General features: G+C 43.8%; 4 protein-coding genes across 5 annotated transcripts; 2 read left to right on the top strand and 2 right to left on the bottom strand.

Annotated features, from left to right (window-relative positions):
* Positions 1–167: 167 nt before the first annotated feature.
* LOC108102072 (zinc finger protein 2) lies at positions 168–5455 on the top strand. Its single transcript, XM_017206713.2, has 10 exons — positions 168–398; positions 470–595; positions 659–1152; positions 1301–1435; positions 1491–1601; positions 1663–1789; positions 4018–4170; positions 4256–5061; positions 5132–5242; positions 5306–5455. The coding sequence occupies exons 1-10, from the start codon at positions 264–266 to the stop codon at positions 5412–5414; spliced, it is 2307 nt and encodes a 768-aa protein (XP_017062202.2). The 5' UTR covers positions 168–263; the 3' UTR covers positions 5415–5455.
* On the bottom strand, positions 2623–3897 carry LOC108102073 (oocyte zinc finger protein XlCOF7.1). Of its 2 annotated transcripts, XM_017206715.2 has the most exons (4): positions 3586–3897; positions 3110–3516; positions 2860–3046; positions 2623–2754 (listed from the first exon to the last, which is right to left on the bottom strand). In XM_017206715.2, the coding sequence occupies exons 1-4, from the start codon at positions 3694–3696 to the stop codon at positions 2740–2742; spliced, it is 720 nt and encodes a 239-aa protein (XP_017062204.1). In that variant the 5' UTR covers positions 3697–3897; the 3' UTR covers positions 2623–2739. The 2 variants fall into 2 exon arrangements, with proteins under 2 accessions (XP_017062204.1, XP_017062203.1); XM_017206714.2 differs by having other exon boundaries at positions 2623–3046.
* A 302-nt stretch (positions 5456–5757) lies between the features above and the next one.
* LOC108102037 (mucin-5AC) lies at positions 5758–10218 on the top strand. The gene is given in 5 exon segments (XM_017206658.2): positions 5758–6018; positions 6083–6250; positions 6345–6762; positions 6826–9466; positions 9469–10218. Coding segments are annotated over 5 exon segments (3924 nt in total). The 5' UTR covers positions 5758–5944; the 3' UTR covers positions 10092–10218.
* Positions 10219–10446: 228 nt separating this feature from the next.
* On the bottom strand, positions 10447–21319 carry LOC108102038 (pneumococcal serine-rich repeat protein). Its single transcript, XM_017206660.2, has 9 exons — positions 20388–21319; positions 14331–14935; positions 13538–14250; positions 13197–13416; positions 12870–13138; positions 12655–12816; positions 12398–12593; positions 12239–12325; positions 10447–12181 (listed from the first exon to the last, which is right to left on the bottom strand). The coding sequence occupies exons 1-9, from the start codon at positions 21166–21168 to the stop codon at positions 12005–12007; spliced, it is 3210 nt and encodes a 1069-aa protein (XP_017062149.1). The 5' UTR covers positions 21169–21319; the 3' UTR covers positions 10447–12004.
* Positions 21320–27544: the final 6225 nt, after the last annotated feature.

The following is a 27544-nucleotide window of genomic DNA, read 5'->3' as shown; positions in this document are numbered from 1 at the left end:
TCTGCCTAATTTATGGTTTGAAATTAGGAACTCGAAAATATCATGCATTATCTTCGAAAAATTTAATAATCCTTATTAAACACATGAAATGGGTATTATTTTTTTTCGGAAAATTTCTTTTAAAATAATCGATAGCTTGATAAAAACGTCGATATCCCTTCACCGTTTTTTGCATCTGACAACTCTGGAAAAAAGTTCCAAGACGCTTGTCTTGTTTATTTCACTGATTTCTGAACATACGGAAGGACAGGACAGGCGAAACCATGCCTGAGTACATGCTGTGCAGGATTTGCTTGACGGAGGACATCAACTCGGAGGCGATGGCTCCGCTGTTTGACGATGATGATGCCCAGTGCCGGGAGCTGGTGCGCAAGATTGAGGAAGTGGGCAGCATAAAGGTACATGTGCACTGCCTAGATACACCTGTCGCCCGAACTGCTCTGTTAATTCCGGTGGTTTGGTTTTTTAGCTTGTGCCGCTTCAGAACATCCCAAGCATGCTGTGCTACAGCTGCGTGGAGCGACTGACCAGTGCCCATAAGTTTCGGGAGTTGTGCCAGGAGAGCGAACGAACGTTTGCCACCAATGTGGTCAAGGTATGTGGTTCACCTACTTAGTCTCCGTTAAACTACATTCTAATCGGCCTCAAACCCCGCCAGGCCGAGATGAAGTCAGAACCTACGGATGAGGGGCCGCACATTGTGGCCGACCACATCGAGTACATCTACGAATCGGCCACTGACTTTATTGATGGCGTGGAAGAGGACATCGAGATGGACAACATGATGGAGGAGCGTCTGGACGATTGCGTTGCGGAAACTACTCAGCCCTACGAAATCAAAGATGTGGTGGACGAAATGGACGATAATGACTTTATGGTGCCTAATAGCACCGATAGCGACTACCAGCCTAGTGAACGCAAGCCCAAGGTGCGGAAATCGCGGCTGACCAAACGTGGACGTGGACGTCCCCGCGGCTCTGGCTCCTCCCATCGACGTAGTCTTAGTCAGGAGCGCCCATCTGTGCAATCAATTTGCAAGGAGGAGTCATCCACAAACATCATGTGTGAGATTTGCGGCAATATTTACTCCAAGCGGGCGGCGCTCAACATCCATATGCGTCGCCACATGGCCGAAAAGCCATTTGAGTGCGAGTGGGTATCCAGGAGAGTCCTGCATGAATGTATTATGAGGCGCATTTATGTTATTCGGAACGACAAATAATGAGATGCCACTTAGTGTGTTCATGCAGGCCTTAAATCCACTAAACAGAAAAACCAATTAAATAACACTACTCCACAGAATCTGCGGCAAAACCTTTGCGGGTCCATCCGAACTGAATCGCCACATTCGAGTGCACACCGGCGAAAAACCCTTTACGTGTAAATTCTGCAATCGCTCATTTGCGGACCGCAGCTCCAATATTCGCCATGAAAGGTATGGCGAGCAAATCCCAAAAACTACTTATAAATAACCTAAATTGTTATTGCAGAACCCACACAAACGAGCGACCTTTCACCTGCTCCACCTGCGGCAAGGCATTCTCATACTCAAATGTGCTAAAGAACCACATGCTCACCCACACGGGTGAGAAACCCTTTCTGTAAGTTACTTGTAAACTCAACAGGTAGCGATAATCTAAAGTTGAAATTGTCAACTTTCAGTTGTCGGCCGTGCAATAAGACCTTCTCCCGCAAGCATCAGCTGGAACAGCATATAGGCACGATGACCCACCAACAGACTGTTAGGAACCACCAGAATAACGAACCGATGCGGCACTCAGAGATCTATTAGAAATAGCACTTGCAATAAACATTTTTATAGATAATTTAATTATAAATAGATATTGTGTAAATAAAAAGAGTACAAATGGTCAGAGCCAGATGTTTGAAAACTGATTCAAAACTGTATAAATTGGTTTCGAAATTTGGTAAAAGTTTCTTTTAGGAGTTTCTCTTACAATAACCTGTGAATTAGAAGAGGACAAAACCACATTTTTAAAAGCACATTTATAGATTTATTAAAATATTTTGATAATTTATCTAAAATCTCGTTGAGTTTAACATTAACAAATTGAATAGAACGGCGATGTTGAAATAACACTGGATAATGTATGTAGATAAAGATTAATGTTTCGTTAGTTTCAGTACAACATTTATTTTTAATAAATTTGTGCAAGGCTGGAAGAATTCCGTTTAATTAAAAGCAAGACTTCTATAACCACGTCAATAAATATCATATAACACTAGGATAAGCAATAGCGGGGAATTAAGTACATCTATAAATTGTTGGTTGGAAGAAATCCGTAGTTTAGGAAGCTAGAATTTGACAAAAAACGATTAATGTCACCTAACAATAGATTAGAATGACACTAAAATATGTAGATATACAACTAGAAGTTAATGTTGTTTACACTCATAATTTTGTCTTTTCTAAAAAGGACATGGAAAACAGTTTAAATTTAATGTTTTAGAACTCAGACGCTTACCAATATACTGTAAAAAGGTGGTTAAAACAATGACTAGATAATATAACCGTGTTTCAGATGCAGACTGACTGCACTGATCATTTCTTATGAATACTGGTAGGCAAGTGGGTCATCAGATGGAAGAAACAATGACTAGATTATATACGTCTTTCAGATGCAGACCGTCTGCACTGTTCTTTTCTTATGAATACTGGTAGACAAGTGGGTCATCAGGTGGAAGATCCGCTGGAAGTTCTTTTGCCAAATGTATCAACTAAAAAAGAAGGGTCTGTAAAAACAATGGGTATTGAGTTGATCATATTGAAAATGCCCATTAGTATTTCCAATCGGAGATGTGAGTCAATTTGTGCTTGTTAAGACATTCGGAGCTTACAAAACTTTTCTCACAAACATCGCACTGAAAGCGTCGCTCATTCGTGTGGCGTCGATGGTGCTCCTGGCGGGAACTCTTGTTGGAGAATCGACGCGGACAGTAGATGCACACGTAAGGCTGCACGCCCTTGTGACTACGGTTGTGGTGCATTAGTTCCTTTCTGGTGGAAAAACATTTTCCGCATTCCCTGAAGGGAAAAATAATTCTCAATCGTCTCCTTGAATATAGAAGCATTGCTATAATAACCTACCCAAAGTGGCATCGGAAATCCTTTATGCCCTTGTGCCGGAGCTTGTGTTCCTGGAAGTTAGCCCTGTTGTTGATCGTCTTTCCACACTCTTCGCAAACATAGGGATCAGCTTTGACGATGGATATTGGGAGCTTTGCACTTATAGGCGCTGAGACTTCTCCAGCAGCCTGTGGAAGTTCTTTAATTTCAGGTATCAAAATAGATTCATCCAGTGTAAGCTCGATTTGGTCATCATCAATATCCTCCTGCAGGATCGGTTCGTTGAGGTAACCCTTGCTGGCGGTGTCAATCCTCTCCAGATTCTGTTTTTCGGAAATTATACAGCGCTGGCGGAATTTAATGGCCGACTCCAGGTCGCCAAGGCAAACCATGCACATATAGCAGGATATTTCTTTGTGGCAGCTCAGCTGAAATGTATGTATAAATAGATAGATCAAAAAAAACGCCCAATCAAAAAAATTATTTTTATTTCTTACCTCGACTCCTGTAATAGAGAGAATTTGACGTACTAGGTGACCATTTCCAGGGTCAAAGATATTAATTGGTGCCTCTGGTCCTGAGCAAATGCGGCATTTTATGATTCGCATCTCGTATTTCGCTAAAATTGTTTACTGTTTACTTCTTATGCGAATCGTGTGTAGGTGTACGGTCACTTTTTTTTAGAACATGAACGTGGCCAGAATTTGTAGTAAAGGGGTTAAATTTAGTTGTCTGAATTTTTTAATAAAACTTTAAATTTTAAGTAGTTCTCCGATTGGGCTTTTTATATGTAACTCCTTTTCTGTTTTTCGGCCCCTCCTACTGCAGCCATGCGCCACTACCACAGTTATCGTTATCGATGATAATAAAACAGCTGTTTTTTTTACTTCTTGTAGTAACAAATTGGTTGTTTACATTTAAATTAAACCCAAATTGAGCATAAACTGAATTTTTTAAACAAAACTATGACGCTTGAATGTCGGACCTGTGGAGGCATCATCTATAACACAAAGGCCAAGAATCTCTTTCTCATAGAGAACGCACAGTTGCTGCTAAACGTAAATCTTATATCTGGCGTTATGGTAATATCGAAACTAAATTTGTGTTTTTTTTTTTGTTTTTGTATTTCTGAATATATGTTTATGTATATAATCATGATAATTACAGCTTTCTAACGATCCGGATCTGCCAAGTTGCATATGTGCCTGCTGTGTCCTTGATTTAAACAACGCCATCGTTTTCCGAGAACGGTGCATCAAAACGCAGCAGCATCTTCTCCGGCGCATTGAGACTCAAGAAGCGGAAGATCAAGGACACATAGACTATGAGGAAGAGGAAGAGGAGAATTTGACAATAAAACAGGAATCTGTAATCAGCAAATTGAATTCACCTGGTTTGCCTACGATTCGTTTAGACGATTTGGAGTTCGTTAACGAATTTCAAGATCTTGATGACGAAGACGTCGAAGTTGGAGAGGAGGTGGCCTACGACGTCGACTCCCTCATCACAAGTGTCCAGAAAGAGTTTGAAAGCATCTATGGCGACGAAAGTGATGAAAATGAGGATCGGGAAAGTCTTAAGGAGGACAAGTACAATATAATGGAGAATTGTGAAAGTGGATCACCTCCAGATTCGCCAAGAGAAACCTCAAAACCCAAAAGAAAAAAACAGTACGTAACATGGAAGAACATGACAGAGGATCAAATCGTCGAGAGAAAGCGCCAGCAACGGAAACGAGATTGTGTCTGTGAACAATGCGGTCGGCACTTTACCGACCAGAGCAACTTCAAGTTGCACATGCTGCGGCACACCGGGATAAAGAACTTTGCCTGTCAGGAGTGCGGCAAGCGATTCTACACCGAGCACCTCATGACGCTACACCAGCGAATAGTTCACCAGGGCGAGAAGCCGTACTCCTGCCGGTACTGCTCAAAATCCTTCCACAACAGCACCACCCGCGTCGTCCACGAAAGGTGAGCTATTTTTAAGTTCACCTTTTTGTTTTTGGGAATGGAAGAATGATAATTTGATTTTTGCCTTTAGAGCTCACACCAACGCCAAACCTTACGCCTGCCGCCACTGCGACAAAAGCTTCAGCTCGGCATCCGGACGAAAGAGACACGAACTGATCCACACAGGTGTGAGGGCCTTTGCGTGAGTACACTTTTTAGAGTTACATATCTCAAAACCAAAAAGAAAGTAATCTTTCATTAACAGCTGTACAATCTGCGAACAAAGCTTCCAGCGCAACACCCACTTAAAGGCCCATCTGCGATCCAAGTTTCACATTTTTAAGGCAAGAGAAAACGGTATTGAGCTTGGATAAACTTTGGTTTATTATAGTAAATTATAATTATTACAAAACTATACCAAATTCTTTTAATTCGGACACATTACAAAGGTTGAAATTTGAAACTCGATAACAGACACTCGTTTTCCAATCAAAAGCCGATAACTGGACAATGCAGTGCTGCCGATAAGTTTCCGAGGTGGCAACTTTCACTTTTGTTTTAACAAATAAGTCGACCATTCATTTGTTTAGTTGTTTGTGGCTAAAGAAAGTTAAGCTGGGTTTTAGAAGTTCTTTTAAAATTGGGTTGGTTCTCCTTCCAGTACCAAAACTTCAACGCATTGAGGATTTTTGTGATTGCGCCCGACTTGGGTATATTTTGGCGCTTCGTCTACGGTCACACCGCTAACATTTCATCAAAATTGCAGGTTTAATTTCGCTTTTGACTGCATTATTAAGTTTTGGTCGAAATACTAGGTTCTTAGGCGAAGCTAAATCCGCTCCCCGCAGTTGTGTTTATTTTCGCCCGATTGCACTGAAAGAAAAACTGGTTGACCTTCGGCAGCATGGAGCGTCGTCGCTTTAACATGAGCAGCATGTCACCCATGGCGGATTCCACGCGGATCGACGCGTCGTTGATGTGAGTCCACTTTTCTTGACAAATTCGCATCAGATACTAATTAAATGCGATTTATATTGTTTAGAGGCAACCGCCCGTCGCCAACCAGTTTCCTGAGAGGATTAAATTCCAAGGGCGGAAACCCTACGCACAATGGCACCCGCACCCCAGAAAGATCTTCGATGAACCTTACGGCTGCATCACCCAGCAGCATTTCGCGACAAAAACTGAACATCAGTCAGTTGGATCCCAGGTAAGGGAAACTAACAAAATGTCCTTGGTGCCTAATTGCACCATGTGGCGAAATTGTTCCTGTAGATCAACGTCAAAACCCTCAACTTTTGCAGAACCTTTGCTGATGTGCACAGTAGTGGATTGGCGTCCCGGATAGTGGCCTATCATGAGAGCAGTCTTGGTGGACATGGTGGCCTGCAGCGCAGCATGTCCGCCAGCAATCTGTACAATCCATTGGCGCAGCCGCGCAGGGCGCCTGTCTCCCCGCTGCCGTACAAATCGAGGGTGCCGGCGCTTTCGATAACCCAGATTGCACCACCTGAGCGCAGTTTTTATTCTGGTAATACGCTGCCCAGCTTGCTGCGCTCCAACTCTCTGGCTGGAGTCGTGAAGAAGACCAGCGAGCAGGAGCAGCTGTCGCGGGAGAATCGACCCATCCTGCACCCGCCGCATCCACAGCATGAGAGTGAACCAACCAGGAGCGTGCTGGAGGAGCTAAAGGAAATCTCGCGGAAGCGCATTAACAGTGGCGTAAGTTTAAGCATCCAATCATCCTGTCGACGGATCACCAGCTTAGGCTTCGCTCGTTTTCAGGATCCCCAACCGCACGACTTTACGAAAAGGAGTTGCCAACGAGGTGTGGACTACGTGGACCATCAACGTCACCAACAACAGCTGCAGCATCAGCAGAATCAGTCCTTTAAAAGGCAGCGGGAGCTGACCGTATCTGTTCCCCTTAGGCATCATTCAACATCGCTGGCTGCTGCTCTGCCTGCATTACAACATATGCACTCCAATGGCAGCATTTCGCCCACACAGTCGCCGGAGCAACGGGCCAAGCGGCCGAATTGCAGCTACAACAATGACATCGCCTCCTCCCTGAGCTCCAGTCGGCTCCACACTAACAAGCGAAAGCTATTTGACATGCGGCAGAGTTTTCAGCGCAGCAAAAACGAGTCCACGGCGAATGGAAGCTCGCCGGATAGCTCGCCCGGCGAAAATGTCGCTAAAATTCAGCGTAAAGTTGATGCTAACTCCGTGAGCAGGACTCTCAGCTTGCCCGTTTCAAATGTGCCGTCAGTGCCTCCTCCGCGAACCATTTCAGCACCTCCCATGAAGAGTACAGATCAAGGCTCTGCAGAAGTACCGCCAGCGCCGGAGAAACCGAAACTCACCCTCTTTAATGCTCGACAATCGCAAACGAAGTCGGATAAGCCGCATCGCGATCTAAATAGCCCCGAGGTGGATGCCGGAGAATACGCAGGAATTCAGTTTGTAAAGCCCAAGCAGCAGAGCTCCATATTGGGCGTTAGAAATCCCAGCGTGGAGCGCACACATAAGACAAAACTGGCCATCATGCTGAGTGGCTTGAAGGGTGAACTTTACCAGGGTGAGCCGGACGAGCCAGATGCCCCAGCGCCAGCTGCCGTGACCCTTCCAACACCAATCAAACCCACCATTGCACAGCCGGTGACCACAACCACAACGACGGCAACTTCCACCGCAACGGTGACCACTACAGCACCCATGAAGCCGATAATTCTCAGTAACGAGGTGATAAAGCCAGCCGAAACGAAAACTTCTAATGCCACCAACCCAGAGCCCAAACTGGTGTTTGGACAGACAGTGGCACCCACTTCCACCGAAGGAGCTGCACCAAAAACCACTGACAAAGCAGCTGCAACACCTCCAGGAATTCCCGCCAAGTTTGAATTACCATCAGCCAATCCTTTAGCGCCAGCAACACCATCTCAGCCATTGATTACATTCGGCACACCAAAATCCACAGCTGCACCTACACTAACGTTGGGAACTGTAACTACTACTAGTAGCACCAATGCCGCTTCCTCGAAACCCATATTCTCGTTCGGACAAACTCCTAGCAATGGACCAACAGTCGGCGTTGCCCCAAGAATCAAATCGGACAACCCCACAACCACAGTGGCAACTACAATTAACTCAGGAACGCCGGCCACAAATACAACCACTTTTGGGATGACCGTAACAACGACGACTGCAGCTTCCGCGTCTACAACAATGACAACGCCAGCGATCAGTTTTGGCAAGCCGATTTCATCAGAGGCGGGGAACTCCACCAACAAAAATCCAGCCACCGCAACAATATCACCCTTTGGAACGGCACCAGCCGCCACCAGCAGTTCGATGACTCTAGCCGGGAGCAATCCAATTTTTTCCTTTGGACAAGCGGGCAACGCAAGCACAGGAACTCCGGCGAGCAGCGAAAGTGGAACAGCTGCTGCCAAGCCAGCTGTATTCAGTTTTGGCAGCACCACCACTCAACCAGCAGGATCTGCATCTGCTCCAGCATTTGGTAGTCTACCTCAACCCAGTAGCAACTCATTTGGCAGCGTTTTCGGCCAACCCGCACAGCCTACCAAACCTGAGCCAACTAAGCCAGGTATCTTTGGAAATCCGGACAACAGCATTGCAAGCGCATTTAAGTTACCCACAGATGCTGCAGCAGCCACCACCGCCAAGCCACCCAAGCCGTTTGGGTTTACAGCAACTACAACCGAGGCAGGTGGAACTCCGGCCGCCACGAATCTCTTTACATTTGGAGGAGCTGCAGCCGCAAAGCCGGCGGAACCAACTCAAACCAGCACGCCAAGCAATCTCTTTGGTCAGAGTGCAGCCACAGCCACTCCGTTCGCCTTTGGAGCAGGATCATCATCAGCAGCAGCAACAGCGGATGGAAACAAGGACAACAAATCCATATTTTCTTTTGGAGGAGCAGCAGGAGCAGACAGCAGCTCGGCAGCCAAGCCCAATTCGGTGTTTAGCTTCGGTGGCTCGGACAAGAGTGCACCTCCGCCGGCCTTTGGAAGCGGAGCACCATCGGTTACATCAACTGCAACAGCAACTCCTACAAACAACGCATTCGGATTCAACACTGCTCAGAAGCCCGCAACACCAATGTTCGGCAGTGGATCAGCCCAACAGACTGCGGCTCCTGCAGTGTCAGCCGCCAAACCCTTTGCATTTGGTGGTTCGCAACAGGCGGCTGCTCCGACAGCTTCGCCCGCCGCAGGGGGATTCTCATTTGCCGCGGCGGCAGCCAAAAACAATTCGGATCCAAATGCCACAAATCTTTTTGGCAGTCCCGCCGCTGCCGCCGCCAACAAACCGAGCTTTAACTTTGGCGGCAGCACCGCCAATCAGGCAGGAGCCGCATCACCAGGTGGCTTCTCTTTTGCAGCCGCCAGCAAAAAGAGCAGCCGGCGGCCAATAATATGTTTGGAGCTCCCAACACGGGAGTTGTTAAGCCGAGTTTTAATTTTTCAAGCAACAACTCTGCAACACAACCAGCAGCTCCTGCTCAAGCGCAGAGCTTTGGAGGATTCGGAGTACCGTCAGCAGCAGCTCCGCCTGCAGCAGCAAGTCAAAACAAACCCTTTGCATTTGGAGCCAGCACACCAGCACAGGCTCCCAGCGCTGCTCCCATGGGCGGCAATCTGTTCGCCAGTGCGGTGGCCGCCACCCAAAACCAACCGAAGCCAGGAGTCTTCTCATTCGGAGCGGCTAAGAACACAGCAAGCACTACGGCTGGAAATGCTCCGTTCGCTTTCGGAGGAGCAGCTGCCGGCGGCATCGCTTCGCCACCGAGCAACCAGGGCATGAACACAGCCAAGCCCTTCACCTTTGGTGGCGGTGGAGGCAATCCGGCGCCGAATGTCTTCGGCAGTCCAGCTCCTGCGCCGGCAGCTACCAATCCGGCCGGAGCCTTTAATTTCGGCTCCAGTCCGGCGCAGCAGGCGAACGCCGGAAATATGTTCGCTCCACCGCCCAGCACGCCGGAGAATCGACCAATGCGCAAAGCCGCCCGGCGGCTCCTGAAATAAGTTGGCATCCCTAAAAGTGTTGTAAATCATTATTATTTTTTCTAGTTAAATTTTTCCCCCGGACATTTAATGGATTAAAAATAGGAGTTGGTTATCTGAACTGTAATATATAAATCTATCGACTCTGGCTTCTGTTAAATTCAATTGACATTCGAGCGGGTTATCATAAAAGAATGTAGAGCTAAGAACATATAATTTATTATTTTAAGAAATCCAATAAAAGAAATATGTTATTGAAAACCAATATACAAATTAAAGAACAAACTGTGCAGTTTTCATATTTCATTTAAATTGTTTTATTTATGTGGATCGATCCTTTATTGTTTCGTGAACTCAAAAAGAAACGCAAAATCCATTTCATGCTTGTATTCTTTACTTTTATTAAAAGTTTTAGAACTCTGCCTTTGTTTAATCACCTCGTTAAAGTTTCGTGTATTGGTGCAAATTTGTGTTGTGTTCGGCCGGGTTTCGCTAACGCATAGAACTTTCTTTTACAATATTGATTGATGTGTGTATTAAAAAAATAATAACTTTAAAATTAATTAAATGTATGTCATGTGGACGTGTGTGTGTTTGTGAAGGGATGTGTGTTGGTGTATTAGGTGTGTGTGTGTGTGTTTACATAAAGTATACTAAAATTAAGTGTTAAAGCAAAGTGGCGGCCGCTTGATCAGAAATTAAAACGCATAAATGTACAAGTTTCTTAGGAAAGCACTAAAATTAGGTATTAAGTAAATTACGGGGTACGTTTAAAAAATAAATTACAGTTTCCTTTGCCTTTCCGCTAGCTGCATCGGTTTGATTAAAGTACAGAGAAGGAGATTCCTTTATAAAAGAATGGGCCGAATAATGAACAAATCCACGAACTTTGCGCGTAATAATTTATATTTGTATATTATTAATCGATTCATATGCTAAATACGTAGTTAATGTGTATTGTATTATATGTAGAAGTTTTTAATGTAATGCATATTTTCACAAGTGTTTTTCTCATTAAATTTCTTTCTTTTGAGTTTAAGGACACGCGGCCGCAGCCGCCTTCGTTAATTTTTGCTTAGGTTTCGCTCATCCCATCTTGCTTAATTTTTGCTCCTTGTTTTCTTTTCTTTTTTTGTTTTTGATTTTCAATACAAATAAATGTAACTAAATTTAACTAATTCTCAGCGTGATCCTTTTCCAACGACTTGTTGGACAAGTTCTTTGTGGTCATCCCTCAGTTTTGTGCTACAAACAGAAACGGTTAACAGAAAGAGTATGGAACTCGAATAAAACTCGGCGGTTTCTACGACTTCAAAGGGAAACATTCTATAAACAATGGTTTTTGGACGTGCGATCCCCCAAAGGAGATGCGCTCATATGTATGCGTATTCTATAACATAAAAGATACAGACAGACGTGGTCACGAATCCAGAAGAGAAATGTTACAGCGGAGTCTGAACCAAGGAGTTAACTAATAAATAGCTACAGTTACTGTTTACACATAACATAATATTGTGGTAGTTGAAGGTAGTAGTAGTAGGTAGGCTACGCAGCTGCTCATCCTTCCCTCACTCCATCCCATCCATCCATCCCGTAGTCCGTTCGATTGGTTATTAATTAATTATATATGTCGGAAGCTGGCGCAACTCACTAACATTGCTTGATTGTGTTGGGTTCCTTCGCTTAGGCTTACAAAACTTACTCCATAAATTATATATGTAAATAAATTGTTGTAAAGTAGTTATATATTCATGTGTGTATATAATCGTACGAAAAATTGTTGCGTTCAGTGTCGGTGTCATGTCAGTTTCAACTTTGGATCCGGCGCATTTCTGGCAGGGATTGGCTCTGCCCGCGGCTTTAATGACAGCCGGTCTGAACAAACCGATTGTGGTTACTCCCTATCGCGCTGGCGTCAACATCCCGGTGTCTCATCACGCCGTGGCGTTGTTCAGCAGCTGCAGTTTGACCTTGAGTTCCGCGAATGTGGGTCGCTTGGCGGGATTGAGGTCCCAGGCCTGGCGCATCATCTCGTAGATCTCCGGTGGACAGCCCTCCGGTGCTTCCATTTTGTAGCCCACCTCGACGTGCTTAACCACATCGGCTAATGGCTGTAATAGAAAGAAAAGGTTAGCTTAGTTAATAACCTCTTAAGGTATAGTACTCACAATTCTCGGATAAGGCACACGTCCGAAGGAGTAGATTTCCCACAGCAGTATGCCAAAGCTCCACATGTCGGATTTGTTGGAGAAACGCTAAAAGGGCAAAGATACAATACAAATTAGTTGAGATGCGCAACAGTTTCGTGGACAGACAGCCAAACTCACCCCATTTTTGAGCGCCTCGGGAGCCGTCCATTTGATGGGCAGCTTGCCAACGTCGAGATTGTAGCACTCCTCGCGTGCCAAACCGAAATCCGATACCTTGGCCACACATTCCTCCGAGATAAGGACATTGCGGGCTGCCAAATCGCGATGCACAACCTTCTTGGCTTCCAGATACTCCATACCAGAGGCAGTGTCGCTAATTATGCAGAATATTCGATTTAAATTTATTCTAGAGGGAGTTAGATCGGCAAACTTACTAGGCAAAAATGATTTGATCCTTTTTGGTTATGTGCTGTCGTCCGCGCGATCGCAGGTAATCAACCAGTGATCCCTTGCTCATGTACTCAGTAACCAGATACAGATGCTTGCTGGTGAAGACCAGGCCGATGAACTTTACCAAATTGTCGTGCTCCAGAGTACTGAAAGTTTAAACATTTAGAAACTGGACACAATGGAAGGTTATCTAACTTACGTCATAACTGAAGCCTCGGCCAGAAACTTTTGCACGGCGCCCTCATCCTTGAGCATCTTGACGGCCACCTTCTCGTTGCGTAATATGCCCAGCATCACGTCCCCGAACTCGCCTTTGCCGATGCTCTCGCGCAGCTGCAGCTCCGCCTCGGGAATCACCCAGCCCTTGTCCACGAAGTCTTTGGAGTTGATGCAGAACTCTTGTTTGCCCAGCTTGGGCAAGCACTTGATCAGCTGGGTGCACAGCCCATCCGCATCCGCCTCGTAGTGCTGCAGCGATAGATTCCTTTTAGTTTATTCTACATACAGGTTTATATGTCAGTCTTACCGCCACTAGCTGTCCCAAGTTCTCAAAGTACTCCTCATCGTCGATGGTCAGCTTGTTCTCCAGGTACTTCACCCGATAGTGCTCCACCTTCGATTGGAAGCAAACGCAGAGCGTGTAGTCGCCGGGAAAGTTTGTGGACTCGCGCACCAGGAACAATCCGTCCTCGCGGGGCTGCAGCAGGTGCTCCGCCTCGTCTCGCGTTATGCTGCCATGGAACCAGCTAAGAATAAGAGAAGATGATAATGTTTAGTAATTAATATGTTGATAAAACAAGCCCCAAAGGCTCATAATAAGAAATAACTTTCAAGAACTCATTAAGGACATTTAAGTTATCAACTTACGGCATGGCGTTCAGCTTGACCTCGCACCTGGAGCGACCTTGCTGCGGTGCCATTGCCGTGGGCGAGAGGGAGGCGTGGTTCATGGCCGTGGTGGAACCACTCGACCACGCGCTGCTCGCATTCACCCCACTGGCGGTGGCGCCCCCGTTGATATCGAAGCTGTGCAGCGAGGTGGACATGCCCGCCGATCCGCTGCCACCGACGCCAACCACTGGCGCCACCGGCTGGGTTACCTGCGTCGGTTGGGCGGTCGTGTGCAGCAGCATATTGCTGCCGTGCTGGCTGCCACTCAGCGCCAGACTCTTTGGCGGCAGCGCCCGCTCGGCGCCGTGCATTCCCATTTGGGCCGCGTTGAGCGAGGAGGACATCAGACCCGCTCCGCCGGATCCGCCGCAGTTGGCCAGCAGCTGGAGGTGCTGCTGTTGCTGCTGCTGGGCAACGGCGGCCACTGCAGCGGCGGTACCGGCCACCGCCTGCGATCCCGCCGGCTGAACGGAGGCGACACTTGGGGCGGGCGCAAACGTGGACAGTATGCTGTGGTTCGCCTGCTGCTGCTGCTGCTGTTGCTGCTGTTGGCTCGTCTGCTGCTGCTGCTGCTGCGTCTGGCTGGGGGACTTGGGCGAATGATTGCTGGCGCTGCTGATTAAATTATGACTATTAAGCGCATGCGATGACAAATGCAATGCGGCTGCCGCGCCCGCCTGGCTGGGATGCTGTACAACAACAAGAAAAAAGGAGAGCAATGTCAGTAGAGCAATTTAATAAACAGATGCAGTTAGAGGTTGCAACCCACCACATTGTTCTCGCGATGATGATGGTGGTGCGGCGGTATGCTGGGCGGCACAATGTGCGGCTGCGACTGGCTGAGCTGCTGCTGGTGGAGCAGCACCGCCCCCACAGCCGATCCGGCGGCGGGAGTGGATCCCACCGCACCCAGGACCGCATTCGGTTGGGGGGCGGGACGCTTGTTGTGCCGCAACGGTGCGGTGGGCGGCATCTGGTGGCCGGTGGTCTGCAGGAACCATGGATCGCCGGCTGTGCTGCCCGTCGCCGCTGATGCGGCCACCGTCACCGACGGCTGCGAGAATCCGCGATGGTGTCCGACGACCGTGGTTTGTCCGTTCTGCGTGGCGGTCGCGTGGCTGTTCATAGCCGTGCCGGTCGTCGCGGCTGCGGTGGCTTCCTCGGCTGGCGACGGCTGTCTCGGCTTCCTCAGCTGCCCCTGCTTGATCTCAACGGTGATCAGATCACCCTCGCCCGACGCCTTTCTCGAGAGGGGTTCCTTCTCCTTCTCCTTCCGCTCCTCCTTCGTCTCCTTTTGCTTCTCCTTGGCCACCTGCTTCTCCCTGCCCTTCTGGCTCTTCTCCTGGCTGCTCTCCCTGGTCAGGGCTTCTTCGTCTGCAAACGAGAAACACAACGAGTGCGAATGTTAGTCTGTTTCCTTTCAGCTTTATCAATGGGTGATGTTATTTGCTGATATAATGAGGCCAAAAGCATCTAATCTTATCACACCTTCGCACACAACACATATTGACAATGCTATCTGTATTAATTATATTATTTATTCCCTTGGCAATCAGCTGGTCAAATATGTAACTTATTTTATGACCACTCAGGTAATTATCGAACAGATTGGATAGAGTAATGTAATCAAATCAAGTTTTTGGAGTAATCAGAGCTAAATCGATATTTCAGGTTACTTGTGACATAGCTGGAAAAGTGTTATCATTTATCAAGTTTGTTAATCCGCCAATTAAGATAACAAAGAGTTTTGTCTGCTTGCACCAACTGGTGCTCAAATAAATGACAAATTTGTCTTTAGATAAAACTAAATTTAATTTTAATCGTGCAAATCCAACATATCAAAGACATTTTTAAACGAATTTCCAACTTTACATGGCTAGATTCCGACACACATTTCTTGATATGTGATTCTCTGATATATCCAAATGCATTCCCAGATCGAGCTTTGCTTTCCGGATAAACAAGCGGCTCTCGTGATCGGTTCGGGGCCAAACGCACGTTTATTTAATCAGTTAGTCAAGTCAGACGACAAATAGCTGCGATTGCATAAGCAACTTTGGATGCGCAATGATAATTGTTGGTCAACACACTCAAAAGCCCAACTCGGTGATTCAAATGGACACAAATGGCATGTTAATCGGGTGAGCCGAGCGAGTATATTCGCCAAATGTAAAACATTTGCATGTGACGGGCATAATTAAACTCGTTTTACTGCGCACTTTTGGGTTTTGGGCTACCGTTTTTCCCTGGACGCAATTTTGAATTCGGAGGATGAGTCAGATTTAGATTTGTATCGTTTCTCACAAATGCTTACATGCAAAAAAAAAATCTTTGTTTTTAAAGAGAAAAACTATAAGAAATTAGATAGAAAACTTCAAATTAGAAAAAATATTTATAAAAATGCTGGTTCTTGAAAGTTTAAATTAGTTAGTTAAGTAAACGGAGTGAAATAGTTATTTGCTTATTAAAATCATATTTTTTCTACCTTCTTGAAGACATTGTAGTTTGGCGACCAATTTTATTTCTCAATGCTTTCAAAATCTTTTTTTTTCTGTGTGTTTGGGCCACTCCCGAAAACGTAACATGTTTAGCTACCTTTTTCCCTTATTCCCTCTAAAATTTCCATTACTTGTAATTGCGCTGTTTTAGGCAGTGATGCCTCTTCAAGCCGCTTAATTTCTTAATTTTATGCAAATTCCATTAGCGAATCTCGCTCGCTTGGCGGAAACGCGTTTTGCATATTAAATTCTCATTCTGGGACGTGGATTTATCGTGGGAGTGAGTGAAGTCGAGGCGTGGGCATTGTTTAAATAGCGACAGGTTGTCATCCAAGAAGGAAGAGGGCACGGGCACACGCGCAGGTCAGTTTACCGCTCTCCAAAAAAAAAAAAAAAAAAAAAAAAACCAAGACCTTGCCCGTAAATTACTTCGAGCCACATCCGCCATTCGCACCGAAATGAAGTTTCGGTTATCGGGCTAAATTGGTTTGGCATGACTGTTCGAATGCGGGAATCCGTTCAGCAATTGCAGTCGGGCGTACAGTCACAGTCATCGCCGTATCGCCAGTGGCTTCCTGTTCGCCAGAGTCGGAGCTTTGAAGTCACACCCGCAGACAATAGTCTTTATATTTGTGTACTCGCCGCTTATTGTTTCAATTGTTCGGCCACAATGTGATATTTAGCGCTGCTCCGTGAAATATAATTCCAACCTGGATTTTACATAAGTTTGCACTCAGAAAAAATTTAAATTTAAATTCTTCCTAGACTTACAGGTGTTACAGGTTTTTAATTAAATAATTTATATATGAGGAAAATAAAAAAGGGTACCCAAATCAATAGATCTTCGTTTAAGCCTCACAAAAGTGAACTATTCTAATAAGTGCCTATAAGTACTTATTTGAAAAAAAAAAATGTTGTGAAAGATTTTTATTTGTAGAACTTTATAAATTTAGGGTCACTTAAAATGAAAAATATTAGCGGAACGAATTGAATTTTAATGGATTCTGAAAAGTGCAAGGATTTAAATCATAAAGCACAAAGCGTAAAAATGTCACATAGCATTTTAAAATAGTTTATGTTTCTTTGGAACGTTGCCCAGTGACTAACTGCGTTTCTTTAGAACCCGATTAAAGTACGAGGACTTCCGTTTCTCCTGACCTTGACTCACAAAGAATCGTACACTGTTGAGATTGACCCATTCTTATCCCACACAACTCCCAAGAGAGTGAGTCAGAGAAAGAAATAAATATTAACATTGACGAGGAAAAAAGCAAACTTCGGCAACAAGAAGTTTTTGTACTCTACAAAGATAATATTTATCAGGTTTTGTGCAAGAATGCAGACAGGTTATGACAAAGCTCTATTAAATTTTTTAGATAATATACATTAATATATCAAAGAGTTTACTAACAAGTGCAGATAGTAAGTAAGAAAATCTGATAGAAAAGGTATTTATTATATAAACAGAGATCTTTGGTTTTCTGAGTTGCATAATTCATTATACCTCGCTGACAGAATGGAAAAACAATGTATTGCCAGTAAAGTGCCGGGCATAATCTTATATAAAGCCAATGCCCACTCGAACTGTCATCACCGGGAGTGACTTGAGGTCTCTGATTAGTCAACGCCGGTGACAGGCCAATTACTATATCCCCCCGCACCTGTCAATATTTACATCGACGACTTTGCATGTGCGTGATGGGTAGGTATCGTCAGGTGTTGCCACACACCTGTGGCTCTGCCAAGCCAAATGCCTAAAGTAAATAGTGAACAGAAAAACATCGCTGTTCTTGCAAAACCCCAAAACAAAAACACCACAAATAATTAATAACTAAAGGTTGTTTTAGTTGTAGTAAAGCAAAGAATTGTGGAAGCGAGTCGAACATAAACTAACTTTGGAATTCGTAAACAAAATGGGTAAATAAAAGAGGGAGTGCAGAAGAGGTTGGTGATTCGAACACGCTCCTCAAACATAAATCAACCGCTCACAAATGAATAAACAAAGACTGGCAGATGAACATCAAAATGAATATTTGTGTACTGCTTAAAATTTCAAATTATAATAACCAAAACAAAACAATGCATAAAGTTAAATTTAAAGACTGCGATCTGCCGGACATGAGTGCAAAAAGCGTTTAAAAAGGTTCGGTAAAAAGTGCCAACAATAAAATTGAATGATTCATTGGCCATTGGCTGTTCAACGCACATATCGTGCGCGGTACGTATACTTTTGCAATGCACTGTGGACTGGTTGTGGGTGTTGAGCAAAGTCAAATGAAATGCGCAGTAATCCGACTGACTCGATGAGGTAATACTAATTAGCCAAAACCAACGAATATGCACTGCAGAAAATGTGTTAAAAACTCATAAAGCATTTAAAAATATATAAAAACCATTAAGTGACTAAACAATAAAGTTTTTAAACAAGGAAACTTTTTGTTTTAATTGACATTAAGTGCAGCGTGTTTAAGTTTCATTTAGTCTGAACAAGAAAATAAATTAATTGGCTTTCTGTGCGGCTTTCTGTTTCACTCTAATGGATTTATTTTCCTTTAACTAATTCCTCCGCTAAAAACTAAAGACTCTTGTTGGGACTAGTACTTAATACCCAACTGTTTCATTTAATCCCCATGAACATCCCAGTTAGCTAATGAAAGCTTCTCTGTATCCAGCTGTAGTTTTGTCTGCCAGCCCGACGATTTCACCCTTGGGCACCAGACTTGGGAGGAAATTGTACATATATACCAAGTGAGCAGGAGATTGGGGAAAACAGTTCAACACCTATGGAGCTAACAAGTACATACGTGAGAATCTTTTGTATAGCTTCCTTATTGTTTGAGTTAGTGCAGAACACACACACTCCGCAAGACTAACAAAGAAAAATTAATTATTTTTTAACCGGAGTTTTAAATACACTTGCAGTAGCTTATAAAATGTTCTTTTTAAGAAGTGTAATTATGTTCACAAATATTATTAAAGGAACAAAATACGCAACACAAAATAGGAAATGAAATGTGTACATCAAAAACCTCATGTTGAAATAACAAGTTTGAAATGAAATAAGGTATCATATTTTTGAAGATAACCTTACATGAACTATATACAGCTGATTCATTTTGCTTTCTTTTAATTTAAAATTATATACACGTCGTACGTTCCGCGATAATCTTTAAATTTTAAAAAGTTTATATTTCCGTTTCAAAAGGTCCAAAAATAAAACACCGTATATATGTATGCTGTTTTTTTCACCTGCGCCTTGCCAATTTCTGTGAATAATTGCACTACCCGATGGCGCGGTATTAACATAAACAAATACATATATAGAGCAACCGCTGGGAGGAAAGGGGGACCACGTTTCCGACATTCTCACACTCTTTTTTTGTCTTCAGGAGCAGAGGGGCCGTAACGACAGGTAAATACACACGGCAGACAATCATTTCTGCACAAAGTCAGTCAACAGTTGCCGGTGGTTCCTGGGCCATTGTGTTGCCGCCAGTTGGAAAGTGCAGGCCGAAAGAAAGGTAACCTTAGTCAGTCAGTCAGTCGCTGGGTTTCGGCCAAAAAAGGGGGGAGTACGAGTAAGGGAGAAAAAGCCATGAATGGAACGCGAGGTGCCCATGAATGGCGTGTGATGGTTTTCGCCCGGTGCTCAGAAATTTGCATATCGCATGCGAGGCGATGGGCGGCAGGAAAACCGCAAGCAGGAAGAAGGAAGACTACACCTCTGATAAAGAAAAGCACACAGGTACACGTTTCTGCTAATTACACGGTTAGCTGCCTCATGTGGTTGACCCTGAGTACGGAGAATCGGAGGTGGTCGTTCGGGTGGCCAATTCTGCGGCCGAAGATCCCTTCCCCATCTCCAAATCTCGGCTGGGTGTCTTAGAGCAGCCGCAACTGGACACCGCTGACGGCGGAGCTCGTTGGCTCTTTGGCCATTTATTGCCCAACAGTAAGACCATAATCCAATACCCCAGTCCAATGTCAGCGAGTGGAGAAAAAAGAATTCGGACGCTTAGAGCGGCTTGAAACTCAATCTGCGGACTGGTTGCAACACCAGCCACAACAATTGGGAGCAGGGCTGAGTCGTTGACTGATGGAGATATGAATTTGTAGGGTTTTGCTTACAACATACTTTAAGTATTTCAAACAAACTTTAAGCTAATCTTTTAAACTGAGATATAGAATTTAATTGAATTTAACTTTATTATGATATATATATATGTATCATAATCAAATGTTTGACTACTACCAAAGCCAATCACATACTTTCTTCAGAATATATGCTTTATAATATTTCCATTTAAAGATCTTACTAAGGTACTAACCAAACCAATCCTCTGCGCTGGCGATTGGCGGCAGCGATCGGGAGGACTGCTCTCCGCTTTTCTTAGTCTTTTCCCGGGAATCACCTTGGGATTTGTCTTTGGTCTGTTGCTGTTCGGTTTTGGTTTTGGCCGCCTGGAACTTTCGATGAGCGCACCGTAGGAAGTTCAGCAGCCGAGCATCGATGGGCGGGGAGGAATCGTGTTTGCCAGTGGGTGCAGTTGGAGTACTCCGTCCCGTAGTTGGAGCATACTTGTCGCAGAAGTAGAACTCCCGCCGGCGGGGAGGAGCGTAGGCTGCACTCAAACTGCTGCACAGGAGGATGGGCTTGCGGCGTGCCCGGGAAATCACCTGACCACCACTGTGGGTGGCGTGGGTGGTTGCCTCCTTGTGGGTCAAGCTACTCGCGCTGCGTGAGAGTCCCGATCCCGAGATGGTTCCCACCGCTGATCCCTCCCTGCTCTGCTTGCACCAGTAAATGTCCTTGCTGCCAAAGTAGTAACGTCGCCGCGTGTCCTGCCCTCCGGATCCTCGCTGATTGCGTCCGACCACCGATCGATTGGATCGCTTGCTGGAACTCGAAGCCGATTGACTGCCGCTGCTCGTCTGCGAATTATCACTCTCGTTGTTCGAATTTGAAGGCGATGCGGAGGCGGATTTCAGTGCCCGATCCGAGGAAGCCGATCCCGATGCACCTGCTCCACTCGAAGGAGCCGAGGGCATGAGGTACGAGTTGGACTGGATGAAGACGCCATCGCAGGTTATCTTAATTGTTGTCACCATGTTCCCGCATTGCGTTCACTTTCGCTGATCGATCGCGTTTTTATTGGTTTTTATTGCACTAACCTATGATCTTGCTTTGATGGCGCAATTGGGCTTTGCAGCTATATATCAACTTTTATAAATGGTAAAGAATTACTTTATTGCTCCTATCAAATGAGAACATATTAAGCTTTAAATTGGCAATCTTATAAACAAATTCTTTTTAATAAGGCTCAAGTGCTTGTTGAAAAGAATTTCAGTTCCCTAGTTCTATCTGCTTGTGCCCCATACTTTCCCATCTTTCTAATTTCCAGTTTCAATATACATTTTTTTTTCAGTGAAAATAGGAGATAGTTCTAATGGATGGCTTTGTAAGTGCACAGTAGCAGCTACTGCAAATAGAAAGAACCCCATTCCACCCTGTCGTAGAACTAAAATCGAGGCTAATGCCCAGTCCGAAGTGGACAAAGGCCGGCAAATTGTTTTCGTTGGTAATAATACTAATTAAGGTTCTGTAAGCGCGTCGATTTGGTATCGGACAGAATCGAGGTAGCCACAATGGACAACTGGGCGGAATCAATACTGAAGCGACCGGGGCAAATAATAGCGAGCAAAAAAGCGCAAATGGAAAATTTCTAAAGAGAAAATTGAAGCTTGAAAAAAAAAGAATCAAAGACAAATGGAATAAAAGCCAGGCCTGGAGAGATAGAGAAAATAGAGAAAAAACTCGAGGTGCCTTGATGCAGAAATTAATTTCATTGCGAAGAGGGGCTGCTGTACCTCTTCGGTACTCCACTAAATAATAACAACTCTATGTTTTTCTTTTCGCTTTTTGCTTTTTGGCATTCCTCGTTGGCAAGTCAATTCGCCACATTAACGGTTTGTCAGCGGCTTACTGAAATAGTCGACAATGGCTTTGAGTGCTCCACAAACAGCTGAAAACGCTGGTTGGGCCAAAATCGGTTGCCATTCCATGTTGCCTTATTTCACTGGGTTGGGAAAACACGAACCAGTCGCCTGAATTGAATTGGAATTTACTGGAGCTCTGGCTACATATTGTGCAAATAATTTGGGCGTGGGAACTTCGCGGTCGACGTCGACTGAGGAGCGGGCAGAGAGAGCTATTGTTTATCCCTAGACAGGTGGCAAACGTTGGGAAAGTTCGTGGATAGAAAGAGATATATGTGCCCGGTTAATGGGGTGTATGGTTGTAAGCAAGATAGGGTTGTTAATTAGTCGGTAAATTTATGGTGCTACGGATATCTTTTCCAAGAAGAGTGAGCTAAGTAACAGCTTATCTATAAAACAACATGTATTTCAACCAATTGCTTTGCTAAAAGAGTTTTAAGATCTGATGTAGCTTTCATTTGCGATTCCCCATAGCTCCCAATGAATCTTCACTTTCTTTGCTGGGTTGAGAATTTTCTTTGGTTAATGTCAGACCACAATTAACTATGCAAATGGGCCAGAATTGGGCACGTGGAAAGTGATTGCTTATCATGACCCACAAAGGAACCCAGGGCCAAATGAAATTCTCCGCACGTTGAGTGTCGTTGAATGGGAAAAGCGTTTGGTCGGCTGAAGAAGCACCCAAAAAGACAACAAAACTAATTAAATAAAACAATAACAGAATTATGTATGACACAACGAGTTTCTGTCGCCGCTGACGAAATGCCAAATGAAAAGCAAAAGCCACAAAGTCAAATCAAAATAAAGGCCAAAAATCTGAGCTGTTGACTGAAACAAAGTGGGCAATAAGCGAAGAGAAAAGCCAGGCAAGACAATGGGCCGAGTTTCTTGGCCTGGTCGAAATGCGTAAGCTTGCTGGTCCGGATATCCTCGGAATTGGCGGGCTTTTGACTGCGTTTCGAATCGGTTTTGATACCCGGCGGCAGTACCTGTTGCATATATCATTTTGGCAGGCGGCAGGCAGTGAAAGTTTCACAATACCCTGCCTCAAAAACGGTGACTATCAAATGGACAAAAAAAACCCGAATGAACAGCAATTTGGCCCGAGTCAAAGAGCATTTAGCATTCGCCATTGTTTCCGTCCATTCCGGGGCTTAATTAATAATTTAAGCTTTACAATTACTTCAACGTGCCAGGCACGCATTTAAAAGAAAATGAAGAGAGTCCAAGTTGAGAAATGAAAAATGAAATGCGCCATTGGCTATGGAGTGTTAAGACCGATGGCGGGGGGCAAGACTTGGCCACTTGGAGGGTTAAGCTCGTCTTCACTGGTGTGCAGTGAATGGCAAATTGAATAAGTGGATGGAAAACACATAAAAGCCGTGTACAGAGCCAAGAAAACATAAAAAATTGTTTCACGCGTCTGCAGTTGAAGTTTTTCTCCATTTCAATTTTTTTTTTTGTCCACTTTCACTCGGTCCAGTCGGCTTGGAAATACAAATTTCAGCAAAGAGTCGGACTCGCTCAGGATGACGTTCAGCGAATTAGTTTCCCATTCAGAGAGCGTTGGCGAAAACTAGTTACAGTTTAAGGCGCCGGTTTTTTTTTTGGTTTTTTGTGCCTTTTTTTTTTGGCCGATTAGAGCGGCGATGACTAATGCGCTGGAAAATTGAAAATGCCTCGACACGCCAGCCTACAATGTTTCTTGTTTTGCTGTCTTTTTTTCCGGTTTTTATTTTGTCAAAGTCGAATGTCTGCACGTCGCCAAAATTAGCGTGCAAATCGATTGCGCAGAGGGTTTAAGCCAAGTGATTCATGCAATTTTGGGATCAGCTGCGGTCCGTAGTTGCATCTGGTATCTGGTATCGGATTAAAATGTGCAGTTAGAGAGCGAGAAGAATGGAAGAATAAGCGAAGAAATCGCAGTAATGGGATCCTGGGGCTGGGGGAATTCAATCCACGGAGACCTGAGAAAACAATTAGCACTTTGTGATTGAAGTTGGCCCGGTGAAAACTTGGCAGTCGGAGGGGGGAATGCATAGGAGTTAACATGCTGCCAAGGCACTTTCATTCGAGACTTTCAAACAATCAAATATGCAGCGGTGCGATCGTCTTCATCAGTTGTACACGAAAAAATTACACGGCGAATAATTTAATGTGAAACTGAATGCTTAAGGAAAGTAGATAATTATATAGCCGTACCTATTATTAATTAAATGTTTATTAATTAAATTTGTATTTGTTTGTTTACCAACTACGTAATCTATAATATTAATCTCTCTTTTACTACTTTACTCAAAAACTATTTTCGATTTTGTCTGTGCATGCCTTGAGCAATATCAAATTAACCGCAGACACACTCAAACACTGATTGCTACTAATGTCCGATGTATCTGACCCAAACCCATAATTAAGCGGACATCCCCAACATGGCAAACGAATCAAAAACCAAGCACACAAAGGTCATTGCGCCACCAGAGCCGTATCAAAAAATTAGCTATATAGTCAAAAGACATTCAACGATCAGATCCATAATCTGAAAGCCCAAGGAAGCTCATCTCCCTCTCTTCACTCTTTGTTTCACTTTCTTCGCACTTTGTTAATAATTTGCATAAATCACTTCCTTGGGGTGCCCACCGAATGCCGAAAAAATATTATTCGCGCTTGTATAATTAATTTTTACAATAGCGATATCAACAATTCGAATTCGCGTGGTTACATCACGAGCGTCTGCCTTTTGTATTGCATTGAACGCGGATTATCAAAAGGCCACTTTGCATACCGTCATAATTTATTGTTATTATATATTGCAAAAAGCCAATTGCGATCGAATCAATCGTTGGCCAATTCGCACACACGCGATGATGAGCTGCGCATGCGTGGCGAGCGGTTTTATTATTTTCGAATTTGAACACAACCGCGCGCTTTGCCTGCAAGTTTTCAACTGAAAACCGCTGCACGAAGTTGCCCCGAGACCATGGTAGAATACGTATAAGGTAGTCTCGTCGGGTGTGACAGACCCTTAACAACCAATACTTGCTGCAATAACTGCAATAAGTAATTTTTCTTTTATACACAAGGGTTAAGATTAACGGACTGCAGCCGATGAGACTACCTTATACTTATTCTACCATGGCCGAGACTGAGTCACGATAAACAAACTAAACCCTATGTTCAAAAGAGAGCGCTTGCCAAGCTTTGATTTTCTTCGTGTCAGTAAGCCGGCTTCTTCTCTTTATCGGCTAAATCGCATGCGATAAAGAGCGGACACTCGCATGCGATCGCCCACCTGCTGCACTTTTGGCCACTGATACGGTTTTGCCTTTTCAAAGCGTCCCGCAGTGTAAATGAAATCAAAACATGTGTTGCCTAACTCATTAAGCCAAATTTGGCGTTTCAAGTTGTTTCTGTGGTCTCGCTTTTGGCCAGGCCAAAAGTAAGCCATATTGTGGTTGTCACAAGTAACACAGAAAACCTAATCAAAAATGTTTAATTTATCAAAAAGTTTAAGCAGCGTTTAAAAGCAGTAAATCTTAAAAACTACAAAAATTACTATAATCAATAAAAAATATAACTGAACAGTAACTTTTGACTTCTCACAATTTCTTTATTTCAATTAAAATAAAAGTTTTTGATTATTTTATTGGTTTAGTCAATAAGGCATCCCTATTTTAATTTATTTATTTTAATTTGTTAAAATGTTGTTGTATGTTTCTGCAGTGCAGTTTGTGACATAGGAGACTTGTGCCCAATGTGATCGCAGTTGCAGACACTCATTCAGAAACATTGGAGCTTTGTGGATCGGATCGATTTCCTTTCTGTTTCGTTTATTTGGTCTAATTGCCGCCGCTGGCCATGTTAATTAATTCCCCCATTGTCAATCCCCTGTCCCCTTTTTCTCTTTTTATCGTTTCGACTTGTATGGCAAATAGTTTTTGCATGTTTACTTTTCGTCTCAGTTTCCAGGCAATTTGTTGCCGCTGTCGAATCAGTTGTTTGCAAAAATTTAGACATCAAAATGTTTATTGTTTCTTTCTCATCCAGCGTTTGCAGTTGCAGTTGCACAGTTCGTGATTTTCTACGATTTTTCTCTTTGGCATTTTTTTTTGCATATTTGCAGAGCAATTAGCATCAAAGTGAAGTCGGAACTGTGAATAGAGAAAACCAGCAGGAGATTTCCTGACGTCACCAGTTCTCCCTGCGAATTCGCCTTGCAAACCGAATAGCAAGTAGATCAAAGCGAGGGATTTGTGCTTAAAATAACCGCAAACCAACATAAACAAACAAACGGAAAAAAGCGCAAATATGTAAAGAAATTGTGTGCGGGGCAACAAAATGAGAGCAGTAATTATTAAAGGAATGAGAGATTTCAACGGTTCCAGATAACATCTATCTGCACCGTATAAACAGATAAGGCCCATTTCATGGTACCTGTGCAGTGAAAAAGATTTTAAATTGTAGGGTATACATATTACGATTATAAGGGTGTTCTAAAAAAAAAAAAAACATAAAAGCAAAAAAATTTAAAGTCCTTTAATAAAAAATTGAAAAAGTATCATTGTAGTTAACGTTAGAAAAATAAAAAGAGTTAAAATTTTGATAATAAAAGAAAAACAGTCAATAAACTGTAATACTTTACTAATAGAATTACGAAATGTGTTTTTTATGTTTCTTATTTGTTATAAAATTATCTATGGAACTGAGGATCCCAAGTCACCTGCAGGGCACAGGTACAATGGTTTATTGCCAATCCGACTAATTAAAATTGCAAATTCCAATTAGCATTCCAATCAGTCCAGAGTACAGTGGTCATGCAAAGGCGTAATTAGCCCAAGTGAAAATGGCAGAGATACTCGTAATAAGCGCAATAAAGGGAATATTGAACAGTAGGCGCCAAAAGTTAGTCGCTCATTCCAATGCAAAAAGTTCACGCAACACTGACCTCACATACACACATCCCAACAAATCCACTCACACAGATACAGATGGAGTATAACGCCCACGCATGTTGCAATATACAAACAAACAAACAAACGGGATACAGAGAGCGTAAGACAGAGAGGGGTGAGTGGGTGGTGGTGGGGGGAGCTTTGTGGCGCCTACGTGTGACGTCAGCGCACGAAAATTTTTGCCGACGACGCAGAAACTGACCGAAAAGACGACACAAAAGTATTACTACGAACGGAAATACATAACAAAAACTACGATGCGCCACGCTTCGGTTATTGCCTTTAATTACTACTGTGGTTATCGTTTTTGTTGTACGCATTGGTCATTCATGGCCCGATTGTTACCTATATGTACATATATATACATAAAACTTCGTGTGTGTGTCTGTTTGTTATTCAAAAACCTCCACAACAACAAATTTCGCGCCGCAAAGTTGTAAAACGTGTTTTTGTTTTCGCTTTGATTCGAACCAAAATGCGTAGTTTTTTGTGATTTTTTATTATTATTATTTTTGCTTTATTTGTGATTTTGCTTTCGT

The sequence above is a fragment of the Drosophila ficusphila genome, unplaced genomic scaffold (assembly GCF_018152265.1).
Source record: "Drosophila ficusphila isolate 14025-0441.05 unplaced genomic scaffold, ASM1815226v1 contig_791, whole genome shotgun sequence".
Classification (NCBI taxonomy): Eukaryota; Metazoa; Arthropoda; class Insecta; order Diptera; family Drosophilidae; genus Drosophila; species Drosophila ficusphila.
Note: the sequence above shows the minus strand (reverse complement) of the source record. Positions and strands in the feature narration are given on the sequence as shown.

Bases quoted from the DNA above. Each gene is read 5' to 3' on its own strand.
- LOC108102072 (XM_017206713.2), top strand. From the start codon at position 264: ATGCCTGAGTACATGCTGTGCAGGATTTGCTTGACGGAGGACATCAAC. The intron at 596-658 runs GTATGTGGTTCA...AAACCCCGCCAG, and splicing joins TTGCCACCAATGTGGTCAAG to GCCGAGATGAAGTCAGAACC. The intron at 1,790-4,017 runs TAGAAATAGCAC...TTAAATTAAACC, and splicing joins TGCGGCACTCAGAGATCTAT to CAAATTGAGCATAAACTGAA.
- LOC108102073 (XM_017206714.2), bottom strand. From the start codon at position 3,696: ATGCGAATCATAAAATGCCGCATTTGCTCAGGACCAGAGGCACCAATT. The intron at 3,517-3,585 runs GTAAGAAATAAA...CATACATTTCAG, and splicing joins TCTCTATTACAGGAGTCGAG to CTGAGCTGCCACAAAGAAAT. The intron at 3,047-3,109 runs GTAGGTTATTAT...TTTTCCCTTCAG, and splicing joins GATTTCCGATGCCACTTTGG to GGAATGCGGAAAATGTTTTT.
- LOC108102038 (XM_017206660.2), bottom strand. From the start codon at position 21,168: ATGGTGACAACAATTAAGATAACCTGCGATGGCGTCTTCATCCAGTCC. The intron at 13,139-13,196 runs GTAAGACTGACA...CTATCGCTGCAG, and splicing joins ACTTGGGACAGCTAGTGGCG to CACTACGAGGCGGATGCGGA. The intron at 12,182-12,238 runs GTGAGTACTATA...TTTCTATTACAG, and splicing joins GTGTGCCTTATCCGAGAATT to CCATTAGCCGATGTGGTTAA.